Raw genomic sequence first — 21,106 nt, forward strand, 5'->3', positions numbered from 1 at the left:
GAACTGTGACGTAGTGGGGGTACTTGCTGGGCTGTGGTGACCCCTGCTGTCTGGAGCAAGACCCAGCAGGGATAACCTCACTAGGCCAAGGTAATACCAAACTTGTTGAACCAGTGGCCAGACACCCCCCATGGAGAGGAACAAAGGAAGGTGGATGCTGCCCTGGCTGGGGGGCAGGGCTGGAAGAGGGTTAGTTAGTTCCTATCGGGAAGGCAGGGAATAAGGAGCTGGGGAGGGGTCTGGGACTCCCCTATCTCAAGGGGGGGCACTAAGGCCTCTTAGCCCCAGTTCCTGTAACCAGATTACATCTGTGCTGCGCTGTGCTGGAGGAGCAATAAACCACCCTCAATTCCACTGGCTGGTGCAGTCTGTTTGTGCCATTTCGGGGTGCAGGAGACGGGGGACCCCCAACGCGCCGTCACACCCTGTCACAGTATCTGTATTATTTCTTTGTAGGGTCTTTTCATACCCATTTGGGGGTATGTTCCCTGGCTTCCCTCTCTCCCCACCAATTTTGGAGTCCCTGCCCCTGGGTCAGGATCTTGAAGAGTGAGATGGTCCAAGTTTCCCTGATCCCAACCACTGAGGCTACATCTACACTGCAGGCTTTTTGCGCAAGAACAGCTGTGCTTGCAGAAAAACTAGCAGAGCGTCTACACTGCATGTGCGTTCTTGCACAAGTAAAATTTACAGTACAGCGTTGGAAAACAGGGCTTCTTCCAGAAGAATTATTTCTTTCCCCAAGAGGAATAAGCCCTCTTGCGCAAGAGCTCTTCCACATGAAGGCAGGGTAGACAGGCAACATGAATTTCTTGAGCAAGAAAGCCCTATGGCTAAAATGAACATCAGAGCTTTCTTGCACAAGAGAGTGTCCACACTGCCATGGACATGCTTGTGCAAAAGCACATCTCTTGCGCAAAAGCACATGGCAGTGTGGACGTGCTTTTGTGGAAGACCTTTTGCAGAAGGAACACTTGCGCAAAACAGTTCTTGCACAAGAAGCCTGCAGTGTAGACGCAGCCTGAAGGTATGTCTACACTACAGAGTTTTGTCAGAAACATGTCCGTTTTTCCAACAAAACTTGAGGAACGTCCACACTGCAATTGCGTTCTTCCACAAGAAAATTGAAAGAACAGAACGTTTTCTTCTGGCATTGGTAATCCTCATTCTATGAGGAAGAAGCCTTTTTGTGAAAGAGCTCTTTTGGAAAAAGGCGTGTGTGGATGGGGAAGAGGGAGTTCTTTCGGAAGAAGAGGAAAGGGGAAAAAGCACAGATGTTCTGATGGCCATTCCATTCATAGCAATCAAGCTTACATGCGAGACAGAGTCTATTCAGTCTGGACAGTCTCTTTCAAAAAAGCAGATTGCTTTTTTGATGCACTTTTGCAGTGTGGGCGCTCTCTTTCAGAAGAAGTTTTTTCAGACCTCTTTGGGTATATCTACACTTGTAGCCTAATTAGAACTAGGGCTGCAAATGTAGGTATTTGGAATAGCAAATCAAGCCCAGGATTTAAATATCCCACGCTTGATTTGCATCTTCCTGGCCGGGTGCCATTTTTTAAATTTACAAGCCCAAACTAACTGCCCGCGTCTATACGCGGCAGTGAAACGGGCATTTGAAATAAAGCCCTAGTTCGAACTACCTGTTAAACCTCATTAGCATATTTTTTACTGAGAAAACTCGTAGTGTAGATGTAGTCTGAATGGGGCTACTGCTGTTCACAATGCCCCTTACATTTAACCTGGAGAAATTCTCTCTTGGAACAAAAAAAATGATTGAAATCCATTCATCCTTAACAGGATCAGGTGGGGAATTAGTTTTTACCTCTTTCAAATTAACAGAGCGTATGATGTTTTCTTTAGCTGGGCTGAATTACTAGCTTTTAAAGTTTTCAGAACTGCAAATACTAAGTTTAGACATTTTAAAGATCAAAAGCCCATCTCTCTATTTTGTGTGAGATGAGTTTAGGAAGGTGCTGCTAATCAGTTGTATTTGTGCATAACTGCTTTATAAAGCAAGTTCCCACTTGTGCTGACAGTGAAGTGGAACTCTTCATTAATGATCTCCGATGGAGTAAGATTTTCCTGACATAGGACTGGGCACATTAAAAACACCACTCACATAATTATTGTCACTGCAGTTAAAATGTTCTCAATAATGTATATTGTAAATGAAGAGGATCAATCAATATCAAGTGCTTTAATGTAGATTGAAATCACGCACTCTCAGTATCATTTAGTCTGTCAATCATGCCATCTCCTGTCAGTTTACCACAGCATCACTGGTGAGTGATACAAGTTGAGCTGGGTCTTGCTTACTGTGCATTTGTGTAAATCGGGATTTATGCCAGTGGAATTGAGCTCAAAATCAGACTCACTGCATGTAACAAGAACTTCTTCGGGGAGGCGTCTCTTTATGATCCAGAATCATTCAGAACCAAGGAACACAAGTATATGCATTATTGGAGAAATGCCATTAAAATCAGCAGTTACACCAGGGATGAATCTATCACAATGACTAATAGTAGTCTGAGTGAAGAAGGAAAAGAAATAGTGACAATCCAGTGACAAAAGTGTTCTCCAGTGTTGCAGAGGTCTGAAATCAAGAACTCTGAATCAGCAATTTATTCATGGCACATGCTATATTTATTACCCCCAGCAAGGTGGACTCATAACTTTTATGTTCTGCTCACCAACTAAATTTGTATCTGTTTCCTGCTCCAGTATCAGAACACTGTACTGGCCTTTAAAGCATTAGAGAGGAATAGCAGCAGGATGCCTCAGAGATCAACCCCCGCCCCCATCTGTGGTCCTTCAGGACAACTCTGCTCTTCAGGAAATCAGAAGTTAGGGGCCTGATTCTGGAGATACACAAAGGGAAACCACCCTGCTGAGGCTAACAGAAACTGGCTAAAGGGCTTGTCTTTACTTACCCCAAGATCGATGCGCCAGAAAAAATATCTCTCAGGATTTGATTTAGCATGTCTAGTAAGGACCTGCTAAATTGACCACTGATGACACCCCATCAATCCTGGTACTCCATAGGTACAAGGTACCAATGATTGCAGCTCCCATTGGCCACAGATCACCGTTCCCAGCAAATGGTAGCTGTGGGAAGTGACATAGACCCAGATATCATTTTTTCCCAGCTCCTATTGGCTGGCAATAGTGATCTGCAGCCAATGGGAGCTGCTATCACTGATACCTGGGCCTGTGCAGATAAATATAGTGGTAGGGGCCCACCAGGCACTAATCTTGGAATACCTGATCTAGCCTTTGGCTGATATTTGCCCACCCGTGTTCTACATCTTAGCTGAATTGGTTTGGTTGCCCAGAGACTGCTAATTTCTGACATTTGAGTGCCAAAATATGGAATCCTGAACCAGGGGAGAGCAGAATGTTCTTGTGCCAGAGGTGTTGCTGCACTGGAGATTTGTCTCCACTGTAGTTGAAAGGCAAAACCTCTTGTTGAACTGGAGACACTTACCCCAGCTTGAAACTGGGATAAAAAGCAGCTTTCCTTTTTTCTAGGGCTGGACACTGATGGCTGTCGTTAACAGTAGGAATAACCTTCAGAACCCAGTGGAACCGTAGTGTGTCCCTCCCAACAATACCTGACCTCCAGAACATGATTCTATACATAAAGATGTCACTCCAGAACATGGTTCTATACATAAAGAAGCCAAGGGAATAGCCTGCCCTCGTTTGGAACATTGTGCTGCTCTTCTTCACTGTATTTCTATTGTAAAATAGTGCTGTGGGGGTCCTCAGCGTGGTTGTCATAACCCACTGGAATGGGAATGGTTTGCAAGCGTTAGACGGTTCTGGACCATCTCTCCCATCCTGAGTGCTAAATAGGAATTAGCTCCTAGCTTGATGGAAGGAGAGGTCCTAGCTAAAGCTCAGCTATTTGAGAAGATATCAAAGTGGGTTCACAATATGGAGAAGGGGAGTTGCTCTAAGGAAAAATGTGCAAACTCCTGTTCTACAGCGATTGGCATCTAAATGAATATCACCAAGAAACAGATGTCCCAACAGCACACAGACTTACTTTAAAGGTTTTATTCAAAAAATAAAATAAAATAGTTACATATACAACTAGTGTTTAGCTTTTCTGGTCTTTTATAAAAGCCCAGTCTTGTGTTTTTAATTACATTTGTTTTAAATTTGTGTCATTCAAGTTTTAAAAAACTTCAGAAAGTTAGAAAATGGATTGAAAATACAATGTATAAATCATCTTCCTTTTTTATAGCAAACAATCCTCATTTTTGTTCTGTTGACAAAATAGACTGAGACAGGTTCTGTTTCTTCTGCGCCAGCTCACCTGCACTTAGAACAATTATTGAAGGCACAGCCACACCACTGTGTCCAGCGCAGAAGAATACCATCAGGAATTATTCAGATTCTTGCTCCAAAATTGCTCACTTAATTCATATTCTGCCAGGGTGGCCAAAGGAAAAAATGAATTCAGCGTGTTGTTCTAGGACAAGATTTTAAGACTGGTCCCTAAAGTTAGGCACCTACATAAAGGATGTGATTTTTTTAAGTGTTGTAACCCCAGCAGCTCTGATTGAACTCAAAAGGACTTGGCTGGCTGCTCAGCGCTTTTTTAAATCAAGGCATTTGTTTAGGGGGAAATGAGGAGTTTTTTTAAAAAGCACCTCAAGAATTTAGGAACATAAGTCTCCTTGAATTTCAGTGAGATCTGTGCTCCTAACGCCATGAGATACTTTTTGAAACTCTCCCCAAATATGGGTTTAACATCAGGCAGACAGCTTCAAACATTTTGGCCATCTTATGCCAAATCTTCTGTGGTGGAGCCTTGTGAAAAAAGTAGGAGTTGTGTCAGAGATAAGTCTGATACAACAGTCATCTTCCATCTAAGAACATGGCTGGCTGTGTAAAACCCGTAATGGTTTGAATAGCCCCACAACGAGTCATGTAAAGGCACTGCAGCATGAGTTATGCCCTCCGCAATGAGGCTCCATGTGCAAACAGTGTAATTAGTAAGAATCATAATGTCGATTTGTAGTGTGCGTCAGTTAAGGCTTACTCTGAGAATCTTTTTTCCCCTACATTCTAGTAAATGCACATTCAAAACCTTAACAGAGTATCTTACATTGAATTGCTTATGTTTAAAATTTAAATAATCATAATTTAAAACTCCTCAAAAAACAGACACAACTAATGAAAGTCAACATGGAACCAAGGTTTGAGGCTAAAAGAATAGGGATCTAATCCAGTAAACTCTAAATTTATATGAACAACCCCAATGAAGTCAACCAGACTACTCAAAGCAAGGGTGCTTATGCTCAGGCCCTATCAAAATTAACTTCCTGTTCTAAGTACTGTAAATTTCTTCTTGGTATTGTGGTAGCGTTTAATCACATAGTCATGGATCAGGACCCCATGGTGCTGACATAGAAACACATAACAAAAGGTGTCTTGAAGCCTTTACAATCTAAGTAATCCTAACTAAGGCCTTCATTTTAGCAAAGAGAGAAAAGTGAGTGTGCATGAAGTTCTTTGATGTTTTCTCTTGCTACATTCACTGCGCAGCATAAGAAATATTTTGAACATAAGGCAGATCTGATGATGCACTGTAGTGTGGTACATGATATATGATCATTGTCTAAATGTGCCCTAATCTTCTACAATCTGGCACAACAAGACTTTTTCTTTGAGTCTTGCTGCAGCTGAACAGTCTTTTCTTTCACCTTGTCTTCTTGTTCTTTTAAAATCCTAGGAAGGAAACAAAAAGAAATTACTCTCAGAAAAAGGCAATAATACCTCCAAGAAACAAACCCCACACCATCACAGTCAGGCATAGTTAATCTGCACTGATAGCTGGGAGACTGACAGAATTTTGCGAATTAATAAGTGAGTACATTTTTTATAAAACAAACATCAAGGCTGTTGTATTGCAAAATCGACTTTGCTCCTTTATTTGGAAAACAGCAGGTGTAGCTGATCAACTTATAAATATTTTTGAGACTCAAAGCAGCAAGCTGCATTGCCAGGAAATGCAGTCTCCAATATCTGCCATTCATTAGGTTTCTGCACTATCTGAAGGAGATTTTCAAAAATGCCTTTAGGATTTAGGAGCACACGTCCCATTGAATTCCACTGGGATTTGTGCACCTGAATCCTGTAGGTGCTTTAGAAACTCTCCTCCTCAGTCTTTCAGTCAGGTAGCGGAACTGAACTGACACGGGGTGGGGAGAAGGAGGGGGAGCGCACTCTGCAGCTCCCTGTTAAAGAGGATAGCAATGTCCATGACTGTGTGCATTCCCCTAGCACCCCAGAGTCTGCCTCTGGGAGCCATCACTGCGTACTGCTGCACCTCCACTCACGTTCCACCACTCAAAAGCCCTTATTTTGCAATTGACTCTGCATAGACAGACTCTTGCCAATGCAAAGCTCACTGGCATCAACAGTGCTTCAGATGGGCACACAAATCTGTTCACCTGGAGCTTCTTGCAGGACCAGCACTATTGATTACAACTAAAAAGTTAAAAGAAATTATTCAGACAGAGGATGGTTGGTTCCTCTCAGAGACAAGTAGGAATATAGAAATAGACAAATAGAACGAACAAATAGAATCCATTCATTTATCAGTGATAGGGATCAATTAAATTCCCTTACAAATCTTTTGATATTGAACTTTCTCCTCATTGTGTACTTTGCAGACTTCATTTCAGCTAGTTTGATTTTTACCCATACAAGAGTCTGTTTTTTACAAAACCACAGGCTGTTCTCCTTACCTAGCTAAGTGGAGAACCGGCTCTCGGGTATTATGACCAGAACAGGCACTGCATTCATAAAAAATTAAACTGTATTCCTAGATCAAAGAGAAAGACCATTTCAGTCAATTTTGCATAACATGGTAGTCGAGCTTTACAAGGCACAGTGGAAACATTGGGAGATGCAAGGGGAAAAGAAACACAAATAGTTCATTTGGTTCTCTCTGATTATGGGGGGGAAATGGCAACTTATGGCCTTGGGTAAACCTTAGACCAGTGTTTCCCAAATGGTGTTCCGTAGAACCCTGGGGTACCATGAAGTGAAAATAAGAGTTCAGTGAGAAAATTCCATTACAATAACATTTTATGATTTAAAAAAATGAATATTTAAGCATTTATGAATTTTATTGAAAACAATTTTCATTTGTGTTCATTTGTGTTTGCCACAGTAAGTGTCCCTGTGTAATGCCAGCTTAACCAGAGAGTGGGGACGATGATGTCACTACTCAGCACTATGTGTGAAGTCAGTTAGTGGTGCAATCGCCTTTTATATACCACCATAAATCCCCATACTCACTCTCGGAGAGTCTTAGGGTATGTCTACACTACAAAGTTAATTTGAACTAACAGACATTAGTTCGAATTAACTTTGATAGGCGCTACACATGCAAACCGCTAGTTCAAACTTAATTTGAACTAGGTAAACCTCATTCCACGAGGACTAATGCCTGGTTCGAATTAACTAGTTCGAATTAAGGGCTGTGTAGCCACTTAATTCAAACTAGTGGGAGGCTAGCCCTTCCCAGCTTGCCCTGGTGGCCACTCTGGGCACCACCAGGGAAACTCTTCTGCCCCCCTCTTGGCCCCGGAGCCCTTAAAGGGGCACGGTCTGGCTACGATGCCCGTGCCAGGTGCAGGCCCGCCTGTACCCAGCCAGCAGACCCTGCACCTGGCACGGCACGAGCCAGCCACCCACTGCCACCCAGCCCTCCGCTTCTTCCCGGGACCAGACTGGCAGCTCCCGGGAGCCTGCCCGGGGCTGCAAGAGGCGGGCGCCCGCCTGGTCTAGTACGGACATCGTGGACTTCATCCATGACCTCCGCACTAGATACAGGAAAGTGGACGTCTAGGGCAGGATAGCTGCCAGCCTGGCCACCCAGGAGCAGGTGTGCATGAAAATCAAGGTGGTCCAGTGAGACCCCTGACCCTGAGCCCTGAGCTTAGAACGGCCATACTGGGTCAGACCAAAGGTCCATCTAGCCCAGTAGCCTGTCTGTCAACAGCGGCCAACACTAGATACCCTGGAGGGGATGGACCGAAGACAGTGACCAAGCCATTTGTCTCTTGCCATCCATCTCCAGCCTTCCAAAACAGAGGGCAGGGACACCATTCCTACCCCCTGGCTAATAGCACTCCATGGACCAAGCCTCCATGACTTGATCTAACTTCTCTTTAAACTCTGTTATAGTTCTAGCCTTCACAGCCTCCTGCAGCAAGGAGTTCCACAGGTTGACTATTTGCTCGTGAAGAAGAACTTTCTGTTATTAGTTTGAAGCCTGCTACCCATTCCTTTCCTTTGGGGTCCTCTAGTCCTTCTATTATGGGAACTAACGAAGAACTTTTCTGTATGCACCCTCTCAACCCCACTCATGCTTTTATAGACCTCTATCATATCCCCCCTCAGTCTCCTCTTTTCTAAGCTGAACAGTCCCAGTCTCTTTAGCCTCTCTTTATAAATGTTCCAAACCCCTGATCATTTTAGTTGCCCTCCCCTCTCCCACCCTCTCTCTTCCCCTCTCCCACCTCCTTTTCCCAGTCTGCCTGAGTTCTGTTCAATAAAGAGAGTTTCTATTTTTGAACACACGTGTCCTTTATTTTGTACATCAGGAAGGGGGGCTAGGGAGGGGTAAGTGGAAGGAGGTGAGGGAGGAATGGGGTACGAGCCCCCGATGGGGAGGACTGGGGTGGCTCTGCGGGCTCCTTGGGGTGGAAGCTCTCCTGCAGCCCCCCGATTGACCCCCCTCCCCGGATGGCAGCCTATGGCAAGTGCAGCCGGGCTGATGGCCGAGTGCTGTGATGTGCCGAGTGTGGGCACTCAGGGCACTCTAAGCCAGGACTGCTTTGCTGTCCCTCATCGAGTTAGACAAGCGAGCGGGAACCCCTGAGAACTGTCTGTCCGGGGTGGGGGTCGAGTCCCTTTAAGCACAGCCCTCGGCTAGCCTGAGGCAGCAGCTCCACGCTCTAAGTCCTAACCTGATGCCCTGCCGGCACTGCTTCCGGCCAGCCTTAACCTCAGTTCAGGGTCCACTCAATGTGGACATGCTAGTTCGAATTAGCAAAACGCTAATTTGAACTAGTTTTTAGGTCTAGATGCATTAGTTCGAATTAGCTTAGTTCGAATTAACTAATTCGAATTAAGTTAGTTCGAATTAGTGCTGTAGTGTAGACATACCCTCACAGAGTTAGTTATCATTTATTGCTCACCAGAGAAGTGCACACAACTGGGAAATCACTTGTAAAACCACACGCAAAAGATATTGTAATGTGTATGTTGGATGAGAAGTGTTGTCAAAAAGTTGAGGCTGTGTCACTATCAAACAATACTGTCACGTGTTGTATTCACAATCTTGCTACTGACATCAAGAAAGTGCTTATTTTTCAGCTGAATCTATGTGATGCATATTTATTACAATTAGATGAGTCCTCTGATGTTGCAGGCCTTGCAGTTTTGCTAGTATTTGTCCATTATGATGTTGATAAATCTATTGAAGATGACTTGCTTTTATGCATATTTTTGCATACCAACATGACTGGTGAGAATATATTCAATTAGCATTTGTTTATTATTATCCTTACTTATTTGTGGTCTTCTTTTCAGCTCCATATATAAGACTATTATTAGGAGTTCTGTAAAATTATTTTGAGTTTAAAAGGGGTCCGTGGCCAAATAAAATTGGAGAACACTGCCTTAGACAATAAAGATGTTACCAGAACAACAACACAACCAACATGCATTTCTTGTCAGACATGGAGTCTGTTGCAGTTTACACAGTGGTTTTCTTTGAGCCCTTCTTTTTTAGAATTGTGTTTTATCAGTGTTTTATTTTCTACGTTTTCATGAATATTCCAAATTTAATTTATTGTACTGAGCCTTGCAAGGCCTGATGAGAAAGAAAAATGAATTAGCAATATTGGTTTAAATTTGTGTTTTATTGATAGCTGAAGATATATACAAGTTTGGACTATTAATATGCTGAATAACTGTTTTAATAATGCGCGTGCGCGCACGCACACACACACACACACACACACACTGAGGCTATTTCTAGCTTATCTCAGGCTAGTTGGTGAAATTTCCTGGTTAAATATATCAATAGTCACACAAATACACATTTGAAATTAAATATAATCTCAGGCAACTCCCCTTTGTCCTTTTATATAAGAATGCAGCCAGACCTCAAAAGGAAATCTAGCCAGCATTGGGATGATATATATGAGCCTGATTGGGAGTAGCACTGCCCTTCCCTTGTTCTCCTACAACCTATCAGCATCTTGTTTGAGGGGAGATCACAGACATGATACTGGTATGAATCAGAACTGGTATCTCAGAAAATGCCCTATGGCAGAGCAAATCCTTAATGTGAGATAATAAGGTATACTTAATTGATCATTCACCTCCATCAGTCTGCCAAACAGACCCTTCTTTTGATGATCCAGTCAGTCCTGCACTAGAAGCCGTGCCTTTGGACTTTGAAGGGAAAGTGTACGGACAACATGCACAGTGGAAAACCTCAGTAGCAGAAGGCAAGTTATGTCTCATTAACCATACCAGGCACATCCTCCACTATCAAGGGAACTGGCTAATGAACTTATTGTCCCACTGACCTTTATTTTTGAAAAATCATGGACCAATGAGAAAGCACGTAAAAATGGGAAAAAACAAACTGACAAGCAAGGAGAGAAGAGTGATCTTGGCAGTTACTGGTTGTGGGATAGCCTCTTGAACTAAAGAAGACAGGAAAGTCCCATTGCCTGGCCTTTTTAAAATGAAAAGAGAGAAAAAGGGACTAGGGGGCAGGAGCAGCCGAAGCAATGAAATCACTGCACTAGTACTGCAGTACTTTAAATGTGATCTACCAGCGTTCTTGAAAACTTACTGACAATGAGTCAGATGCTCTGCTGGTATAAATATGTTTAGCTTCTTTGGGCATGTGTACACAGCAGGGCAAAATCTGAATTAAGCTATGCAACTTCAGCTATGTCAATTGCTTTTGGAGCTGTCGACACAGCAGGAAGTCTAAGGAAGAACATTCTTCCTTTGATTTCCCTTACTCCTCATGAAGTAAGAGTTACAGGAATCAGAGTAAGAAGTCCTCCAGCTCGCCATTATTTCAAAATAATGGCTTGTTGTGTGGACGTGCATTTCATTATTTCAAGATAATGTCAGTTATTCTGAAATAAAGCTGCTGTGTAGATGCTCCCCTTTGATGTTAATGAAGCTGTGGAGATTTACACATCAGATGAGGATTTGATCCAATGTAGTCTGAGTGCTCTAGGAGTAATTCATGTAAGTAAGCAACTGCAATGGATTCCTTAATGGAGATGTCATATGTGGTTTCATAGGAATTACATTGCCATTTAGCAGTAATTAATATTCCATTAAAGTAAATCATTATAAGCTCAACAAGCAAATTGCTATAATTTAAGTAAATCTTGCAGCTTTTCAAAAGACAAATTGTCACTGATCACTCCTTCCTCTTGCTCCATCAAGCAATGCAGTCTAATGAATACAGTATTCATTCATTTGACTGTTATCATTTTTCATTTGACATTGTTTTATGTTACATTTGTAAAACATTTGGGCTACGTCTACACTGCAGGCTTCTTGTGGAAGAACGACCGTTCTTGTGCAAAAACTTGCAGAGCATCTACACTGCATGCACATTCTTGCACATGTAAATTTAAAGTAAAGTGTCAGAACAGAGGGCTTCTTGCGCAAGAGTTATTCCTCTCCCCGTGAGGAATAAGAGCTCTTGAGCAAGAGGGCAGTATGGATGGGCAACAGGGGTTTCTTGTGCAAGAAACCGCTATGGCTAAAATAGCCATCAGAGATTTCTTGCGCAAGAGAGTGTCCACACTGCCATGGACACTCTTGCGCAAAAGCACATCTCTTGCGCAAAAGCACATGGCAGTGTGGATGCACTCTTGTGCAAGACCTTTTATGCGAGAACTCTTCTGCAAAACAGTTCTTGTGCAAGAAGCTTGCAGTGTAGATGTAACCTTGGTTTCCTTACATGCCATGTAACACTTAATGACCTTGTAGACTGCAAGCTCTGCACCTCAGAGTGATTCATCTTGTTTTTATGAAGTATCAGAGGGGTGGCCGTGTTAGTCTGGATCTGCAAAAGCAACAAGGAGTCCTGTGGCACCTTATAGACTAACAGACAAAATGGTTCTTTGCCCACGAAAGCGTATGCTCCAATACATCTGTTAGTCTCGAAGGTGCCACAGGACTCCTGGTCGCTTTTGGTTTTACGAGTTGCCCCTTTTTAAAAAGACCTAAATGACAAATAGCCCCCCACTCCCTCCATTTACCTTTTATGTGTAATTTGCTTTTTGTATAAGGCTTCAATAATATTACCTTAGGGTATGTCTACACTAGCCACTGTAGTTGGAGCTAGGGTGGCTAATGTAGTCATTCGAACTTGCAAATGAAGCCCGGGATTAAAATATCCTGGGCTTTATTTGCATGTTCCCGGACGCCACCATTTTTAAATGCCCAGTAGTTCGGACTCCCTGCCCGCGGCTACACGCAGCACGGGCTACGTAGTTCGAACTCAAGCCCCTAATACTGAGGAGTAACGGTAGTCGAAATTAGGGGCTTTAGTTCGAACTACCTAGCCCGTGCCGCGTGTAGCCGTGGGCAGGGAGTCCGAACTACTGGGCATTTAAAAATGGCGGCGCCCGGGAACATGCAAATAAAGCCCGGGATATTTTAATACCAGACTTCATTTGCAAGTTTGAATGACTACATTAGCCACCCTAGCTCCAACTATGGTGGCTAGTGTAGACATACCCTTAGAGTCCTTCCTAGAAAGTGACCTGCAGGCCCTGAAACTGTACCTGCATTTGGATACTTACACAAAAATCAAACACATTTGCTAAAACCAGAAACTTTTAAGTACTAGTGAGCTGATAGTTTGGCACTGAAGTCAATAGAAATTTTGTAACTTGCTACACTGGAAGTAGGATCAGGCACTAAATAAGAAAGCACCCTTCCTAATCTTTGGAACACAAAATATAAGCCATATACAACCACAAGACTTATATATGGAGATAAATTATTATTGGTCTCTGTATTGATCAAAGGTAACCCAGGGTATGTCTACACTACAGCACTAATTCGAACTAACTTAGTTTGAATTAGTTAATTCGAACTAAGCTAATTCGAACTAACGCATCCAGACTAAAAAACTAGCTCGAATTAGCGTTTTGCTAATTCAAACTAGCATGTCCACACAGAGTGGACCCTGAACCGGGGTTAAGGATGGCCAGAAGCAGTGCTGGCAGGGCATCAGATGAGGACTTAGAGCATGGAGCTGCTGTCTCAGGCTAGCCGAGGGCTGTGCTTAAAGGGACCCGACCCCCACCCCGGACACACAGTTCTCAGGGGTGCCCCGCTTGCAAAGCAGTCCTGGCTTGGATTGCCCAGAGTACCCACTGGGCACATCACAGCACTCGGCTATCAGATCGGCTGCACTTGCCGCAGGCTGCCATCTGGGGAGAGGGGGCAATTGGGGGGCTGCAGGAGAAGTTCCACCCCCAGAAGCCCGCAGAGCCAGCCCAGTCCTCCCCATTGGGGGCTCATACCCCATCCCTCCCTCACCTCCTTCCACTTACCCCTCCCTAACCCCCCTTCCTGATGTACAAAATAAAGGACATGTGTGTTCAAAAATAGAAACTCTCTTTATTGAACAGAACTCAGGCAGACTGGGAAAAGGAGGTGGGAGAGGGGAAGAGAGAGTGTGGGAGAGGGGAGGGCAACTAAAATGATCAGGGGTTTGGAACAGGTCCCATATGAAGAGAGGCTAAAGAGACTGGGACTTTTCAGCTTAGAAAAGAGGAGATAGAGGGGGGATATGATAGAGGTCTATAAAAGCATGAGTGGGGTGGAGAGGGTGCATACAGAAAAGTTCTTCATTAGTTCCCATAATTGGAGGACTAGAGGACCCCAAAGGAAAGGAATGGGTAGCAGGCTTCAGACTAATAACAGAAAGTTCTTCTTCACAAAGCAAATAGTCAACCTGTGGAACTCCTTGCTGCAGGAGGCTGTGAAGGCTAGAAATAGAACAGAGTTTAAAGAGAAGTGAGATCAATTCATGGAGGTTGGGTCCATGGAGTGGTATTAGCCAGGGGGTAGGAGTGGTGTCCCTGCCCGAAGTTTGTGGAAGGCTGGAGAAGGATGGCACGAGACAAATGGCTTGGTCACTGTCTTTGGTCCATCCCCTCCAGGGTCCCTAGGATTGGCCGCTGTCGGCAGACAGGCTACTGGGCTAGATGGACCTTTGGTCTGACCCAGTACGGCCATTCTAAGCTCAGGGCTCAGGGTTGGGGTTCTCAGTGGACCACCTTGATTTTCATGCAAACCTGCTCTTGGGTGGCCAGGCTGGCAGCTCTCCTGCCCTAGACGGCCACTTTCCTGTGCCTAGTGCAGAGTTCGTGGACAAGGTCCATGATGTCTGCACTGGACCAGGTGGGTGCCCACCTCTTGTGGTCCTGGGCAAGCTCCCAGGAGCCGGTAGCCTCGTCCTGGGAAGAGGGGGAGGGCTGGGGGGTATCTGGTGGCTGGCTCGAGCCGTGCCAGGTGCAGGGTCTGCTGGCTGGGTGCTGGCAGGCTTGCACCTGGCACGGGCACCGTAGCCAGCCAGTGCCCCTTTAAGGGGTCCGGGGCCGGGGGGGGGCAATAGAGTTTCCCTGCTGTTGGCCAGTGTGGCCACCAGGGAAAGCTGGGGAGGGCTAGCCTCCCACTAGTTCGAATTAAGGGGCTACACACCCCTTAATTCGAACTAGTATGTTCGAACTAGGCTTAGTCCTCGTACAATGAGGTTTACCTAGTTCGAACTAAGCGCTCCGCTAGTTCGAATTAAGTTCGAACTAGCGGAGCGCTAGTGTAGCGCCTATCAAAGTTAATTCGAACTAACATCCGTTAGTTCGAATTAACTTAGTAGTGTAGACATACCCCCACAGACCTAACTCTTCAAAATATGTTCACAGGGCTAAATATTGCTTGCATTGTCTTCATTGCATTTTGGACAGCCTAGTAAATCTGTTACCAATAAATAGTGAACAGTGGGAAAATGTATTTGCAGACATATTTGTGGAATTAGACATCTATTTTAATTTTGATGAAGACATATTTCTGCCCCTTTTAGTTCACTTTGTCATCAAGATTTGGACAACTGATTTCTATATATAGATTAATCTTTTGTAGGTACTGTCATTCATTTAACTTCATATTCACTACACACCTCAATGAAAACATAGTATCTGTGTGAGCAAATGCTTTTGTTATTTGCTAATCAACTTAGGGTACCCAGATAGCAAGTGTGAAAAATCAGGAGCAGGGACTGGGAGACAAAAGGTGCCTCTGTAAGAAAATCCCTAAGGTGATATCCCATCATTCACTATTCAGTGATTATTCTCCTGTCTAAAAAAAAATAATTATCTAATCATGGATCAGAAACACCATAGTGTGACTTGGGTGACCAACTACACATTAATTATGATCAGTACTTACAATTCACAGTAAAACCACAGTCTGTAAGATGTTCAGAAAATAATTTGACAAATAATAACAATGACAAACAATAACAAATGCTGGACATTTTTCATTTTTAGTTAGGTAATTAAGGTACAAAATATATCAAATAACTGCTTGGTAGAAATGTTTTATGAAGATTGACTAATAAGTATCAAAGGGGTTTTTCCCCTTCTAAAAGCAATTGCCTTTTTAAAAACAATAACTTGAATTTCTATATATAATCCAACATTCTTTAAATGCTTTCATCTATTAGTTTTTATTACCGATTCCCTTCTCCATACTGTACCTTGGCTAGATGTTCTCCTAGTCCATAAGGGACTTCTCGTTCTTTTTCATTATCGGTTTTATTACCCAGCAATAGGACAGGTATATTTTCTCCAGTTGCCTCCTGCAGAGCAAAGAACACTAATCTATACGGCACACAATATGTCAACATCATTCAAATATTTTTAAAAATGATTACATATGAAGCACAGCCAAATCCCACTAGATGCCAACATAAAAATGAAAATACTGAAGATGTAACAGGCAAGTAAAGTGTTTTTTTATGAAGAATTACATCAGGCATCAGAATTGGACAAAAGGAATAAAGGAGTTATTGTGTGGGAGAAATGCATTACCATACTGGACATTCCTTGAATAACAGTGCAGCTCCAAAAACATTCAGATTTAAAGAAAGAAAGAAAGAAAGAAAGAAAGAAAGAAAGAAAGAAAGAAAGAAAGAAAGAAAGAAAGAAAGAAAGAAAGAAAGAAAGAAAGAAAGACTGTGCTACATAAAGCCCCAGGTGCCTGCCAACTACTTTTCCATTTAGATAGGCATGAAACAACTGCATTTGGAGCCAATTATACAATCAACGTGCATAATGTAAATAGAGATAATACATTTGATCAAATTTAATTATGAGAAGTGGTATTTATTACCATGTATAACACTATGAGAATGAGTATATTACCAAGTGTACACCAGAGACTAAATTCATTACATGATTATGTATGCATATTGCCTGAATTAAAGGCAATGGATTTGACCATATGTCTTGAACTCAGTGCCAGTTAATATCTCTCAAAATTTGTCAGTCAAGATGAATCAAATGTATAAAATATTGGAATTGAAAAAGAAGGCTATGTTTCCTGATCAAAACTAAAATTATCTTCTAAAGCTATTTTTATGTGTTGAATTGTTATAAAATATTTAATTGTTCAGAAAACATGATAAATAAGGGCCTGATCCTGAAAATGCTTAATCCTGGGTTTACTTCAGTGGGGCTACTCACAGTTGTCAGGGCAACTGACAGTAGTAAGTATTTGAAGAATTGAGCCTAGCTCCAAAGTACAGAGGCCACCTAGTGGCCAGCACAGATAGCAATGTTACATACATTAGCACACTGCTTATTGCCATAAGATTTGAATACACAGTCGCATTTCTGAGTTGCAAAAAGCTCTTTGGGAGCAGGGACGATGACTGGTAGGCAGCAGAGAGTAAAAACAAGATATTCTACAACTTGTTTTTCCCCCAGGAAGCTGAATCCTATAAAATAAACCAGTTTTACAGAATTTACAGTGGATACTGTTTGACATGCATGACCTCAAGGACTTGAAGGCTGTGGCCAGAGCAGTTTAGACTGAAAGCTATGTCCTCTTACCTCAATGCTCACCAACCACTGCTTGACAGCTGTGAATGTGTCTTTTGCTGTTATATCATACATCACAATGACACCATCAGCTTTTCTGAAAAACTGCTTGGTAATACTCCGGTACCTGCAAACAAGAATGTGTTTATAGCCCTTTGTCTTAGAGCAGTAGCAATGTGACAATATGGATAACAGTTTAATGGTCAGAAGCTACACACCAACTCTTCAATCCTGAAGCACTGAAGATTTACACACAGGGATCTAGATAGAACATTTGCATTCTTATATAAGCTCAGTTTGGCTCACCAATATATAAGCCCCACTCGTATGTGTAATCCCAACTCACGTAAGTAGTCCTAGTGACGTCACCAGGACATGAGCTGTAACAACAGTACACCTGTAGCTCTTTTCATTTCCAAATCTTATAGTAATTTACAAAGGCAGTTAAGCTTATTACACTCCTTTAGGGATGCACAGTGAATGCAGGGATAGACACGTTTAAGTGGCTAGTCACTGGCAGAGATGGGGGAAAAGCTCACCGTGTTGCCATAGTAAGGTTTATTCACATGAGTAACAGCTGGCAGACCAAAGCTTCATTTACAAATATGAATTTATACTCAGAGGACACATTTAAGCTCAAGGACAATCAGAGTGGATTTTTCCTTTCTTTTACACATGAAACCTCTCCTGTTATCCTTGACAATCCCACATACTAGATGAGTGAACAGTTTCCAACAGAATGTAGTGTCAATAGGAAGGGGAAATTTAACTATACTGAGAAATATGGTGAGGGAACAAATTCAGGGCTTTCTAGATTTATTATCCTTCTCCTTTTCATCTATCCCAAAATAGCTTATTCTTTTTCTCATTTGGTGGAAGTTCCATGTATGGAACTCACAATGTCAATGACTAAAAGATAAAAACAAAAAACAAAAGTGTGCAGTGTTTTAAAAAATCCTGCTGCTGACCCTTTCCCTTGTCTTTCTGTTCTTGTCCAGCTGGTGATAGTACATATGCTCTGAACCCATACTTCATATCTTCCGAACTGCACTTGGTGTGCTATTGCAAGGATTTCTCACTCCTCTATGTAAAAAATTAGTCAGTTTTTCACTTGATCATTGAATAATTTTTTATTTTCAACTTTTTTTTCCAATCAAAATTAATGTTTTTCATTTTTGGTCTTTCAATGAACCCCTGAAAAGTTGAAAGGGAATCGGGTATTTTGTGTGTGAAAACGTTCATTTTCTTAAAAAGTAATTTTTAGTTGAAAAAACCTGATGGAATGACAGAATATTTTTAATCAGTTCTGCTCCTTGTGAGACAAGTTCTTTCAGAAACTTTACAACAGGCTGGCTCTCCTGGCTCTGGCTACGTCTACACTGCAGAGTTTTTCCGGAATACTGGAGGTTTCCCGGAAAAACTATGCTGTGTCCAGGGAACACATCTGCTCTTAGGAAATTTTTTTCGGAAGAGCAGACGTGCGTTTTCGGCATCCCTGTAAACCTCATTTTACAAGGAAGCAGGGATGTTCCAAAAAAGGGTTTTTTTCAGTGTAGATGGGCCAAATGTCAGAAAAGCCTCTTCTGAAAAAAGAAGCAGAAAAAAGTTTTGCAAATTGTGGTTTGCAATTTGCGTAGCTTTTTCCGGAAGAACAGAGTAATGTAGACATAGCCCCTGTTAGCAGATACTGATCCTGCTGGGAAAGGATCAAGGCCTACCCTCACTTTTGCTGAACTAATTCTCCTCTCTAGTGGGAAGCAGGATTGAGCCCAAGGCTGTTGTTGTATAAATTCACAGAATAGGAGACTTAGAAAGTTAAGACAGTTTCTCACCGTTCCTGCCCAGCTGTGTCCCAGAGTTGCAGGGCTACTTGGCTGTTATCCATTGGCACTGTTTTCACACAGTAATCAATACCTATGAACACAGCATATGTTGTCTCTTTATACACTCAGTTTCATTTCTGATTATCTGATCAGGTTCATAGTAGTTTAAGTTAACAGCATCATGTTCAAACATGCCACAAATATTTCTAATCTGTGTTCATTGGTTCAGAAGGCATGCAATAAATTCTGGCCCTTTACAATTAGCTGATAATAAAAATAGTCAGAAGCTTTTATGTGATATATTTAAAGTAATAACATAAACATATTAAATGTAAATGTGTTAATAAATGTAACTTACAAAATGTCATTCATCTGGAGTAAATTTTTAAAAGGCCCAAGTGATTTAGGATCCCATTTGCCATGGAAAGTCAAGGGGACTGAGGCTGGTAACCAATATAGGCACATTTGAAAATTTTGCCTAGTATTCTTAAATAAATGTTCTTCAGTTTTGATTTATACAACTTCTGGATATTGATAAGACTTGCTCTAACAAGTAGGTTACACTGCCCTCTTCTGCAACGTTCTTCTAGGATTTTCTGTGGCACCACTGATGCTACTGGGATTCCTGTCACTGGCTTTTCTGATCCTAATACCATCAGTAACTAATCATAAAATTCAGATGGATTGTGGAGGATGTTTCCACTACAAGAAACTAGTTTCGCAGAAGTGAATTGGAGTTGCGTCTGGGTTTGTCAAGGTTCTGTATGACTGACCAGTTGTTCTATGGAGTCTGCTCTGTCACTCTTGTCAGAAGTGCTTATCTTTATACATTTACTTTTGGTTTATCTATATTTGCAGGCCAGTCAAATAACAACCCACATCCTGGTGTGACTCGCAGGTATAATGAATGACTTGCATTTTCGAGGTTATATTTAAAAGCTAGCTATTTAAGCTGCAGCCACAAATCTACATTGATATCTTCCTTCTGAAAGTCTCAGGAAATTATGCATCTAATCTGAGGCTACAGTACGGGTTTTGCTGGAAGAGGCAATGTAAATGAAGCGCGGATTAGCATTTTCTTGCACTTCCTTTGCATAATCTCTTCCGATCCGTTTTTGCGCAAGAGGTTTTTTTGCACAAAAACAAGCAGTGTGGACATTTTATTTTTGTGCAAAACCCCCTTTTTTGCGCAAGATCTTGTGCAAAAATGGATTGGAAGATATTATGCAAATGAAGCATGAGAAAATGCTAATCCGCGCTTCATTTGCATTGCCTCTTCCGGCAAAACCCATAGTGTAGACATAGCCTGAAGGTCTGGCCTGCAAGTGCTTGGTTACAAGCGCAAGCCATATTGGCATCATTTAAGCACCCAGCTTTGCAAACTTGTTGCTAGCATTTTCTGTTTTGCTCTTCACAAAGCTTCCCTCTCCTCATCTCCTGGAAATTAGGTAATTATTATTCAGTGATGGTCACAATTACATCTGACATAAGCCAAAACTTTTATTAATCTTTTGGGATGCAGTGTGATCTAGTGTATGGGGGTACTAAAATAGAAGCAAGGAGACCTGAGGAAAAATCCTGGCTCCCTTGAAGCCAATGAGAGTTTTGCCAATGATTTCAATGAGCCACGGATTCCACCGCTGGTTCTAATTTCAATTCTTCTACTAATCTGCTTTGTGATCTCAGGTAACTCACATCACTTCTCTGTTCCTTTGCTCTCTCTTTTCACAACAAGAACTTTCTTTCACTATGCGTTTGTACAGCTCCTAGCACAATAGGAACAGACCCTTGGCTAGAACCTCCCCGGTACTACTGTAATAATTATCATAATGTTTCTTAAACTTACCCACTGTAGCAGATGTGCCTGCGGAAAAATGATCTTCACAGAATCGCTGTAAAAATGAAGTCTTTCCCACACTTGAATTGCCAACAAAAATAATCTTGAATAAGCGATCGGGGGCAGAATATATTCTCTCCTCCTTCAAAAAAACCACAAAAGTTAGTTGACAATTTAAACTGTGACTCTGAACTCTGTTGTCTTTTCTAATTTGTAAAGACTTAAAGATGATCTGCAAAGTGGAAAAAAAA

The 21,106-nt window shown here is 42.2% G+C and overlaps 1 protein-coding gene across 3 annotated transcripts in view; it reads right to left on the reverse strand.

Annotated features, from left to right (window-relative positions):
• Positions 1–3,738: 3,738 nt before the first annotated feature.
• The window catches only part of CRACR2A (calcium release activated channel regulator 2A), a 122,776-nt gene continuing 105,408 nt past the window's right edge, over positions 3,739–21,106 (reverse strand). For 2 of the 3 annotated variants that reach the window (XM_075900589.1, XM_075900586.1), the window contains 6 exons: positions 20,865–20,997; positions 19,028–19,109; positions 17,208–17,322; positions 15,851–15,952; positions 6,765–6,841; positions 3,739–5,742 (listed from right to left, as the gene is read on the reverse strand). In XM_075900589.1, coding sequence (XP_075756704.1) covers positions 5,652–5,742; positions 6,765–6,841; positions 15,851–15,952; positions 17,208–17,322; positions 19,028–19,109; positions 20,865–20,997 — 600 coding nt within the window. In that variant the 3' untranslated portion in view covers positions 3,739–5,651. The remainder of the gene's footprint in view (positions 5,743–6,764; positions 6,842–15,850; positions 15,953–17,207; positions 17,323–19,027; positions 19,110–20,864; positions 20,998–21,106) is intronic. The other variant, XM_075900595.1, reaches the window with a different exon arrangement.

The sequence above is a fragment of the Pelodiscus sinensis genome, chromosome 1 (genome assembly GCF_049634645.1).
Source record: "Pelodiscus sinensis isolate JC-2024 chromosome 1, ASM4963464v1, whole genome shotgun sequence".
Lineage (NCBI taxonomy): Eukaryota > Metazoa > Chordata > Testudines > Trionychidae > Pelodiscus > Pelodiscus sinensis.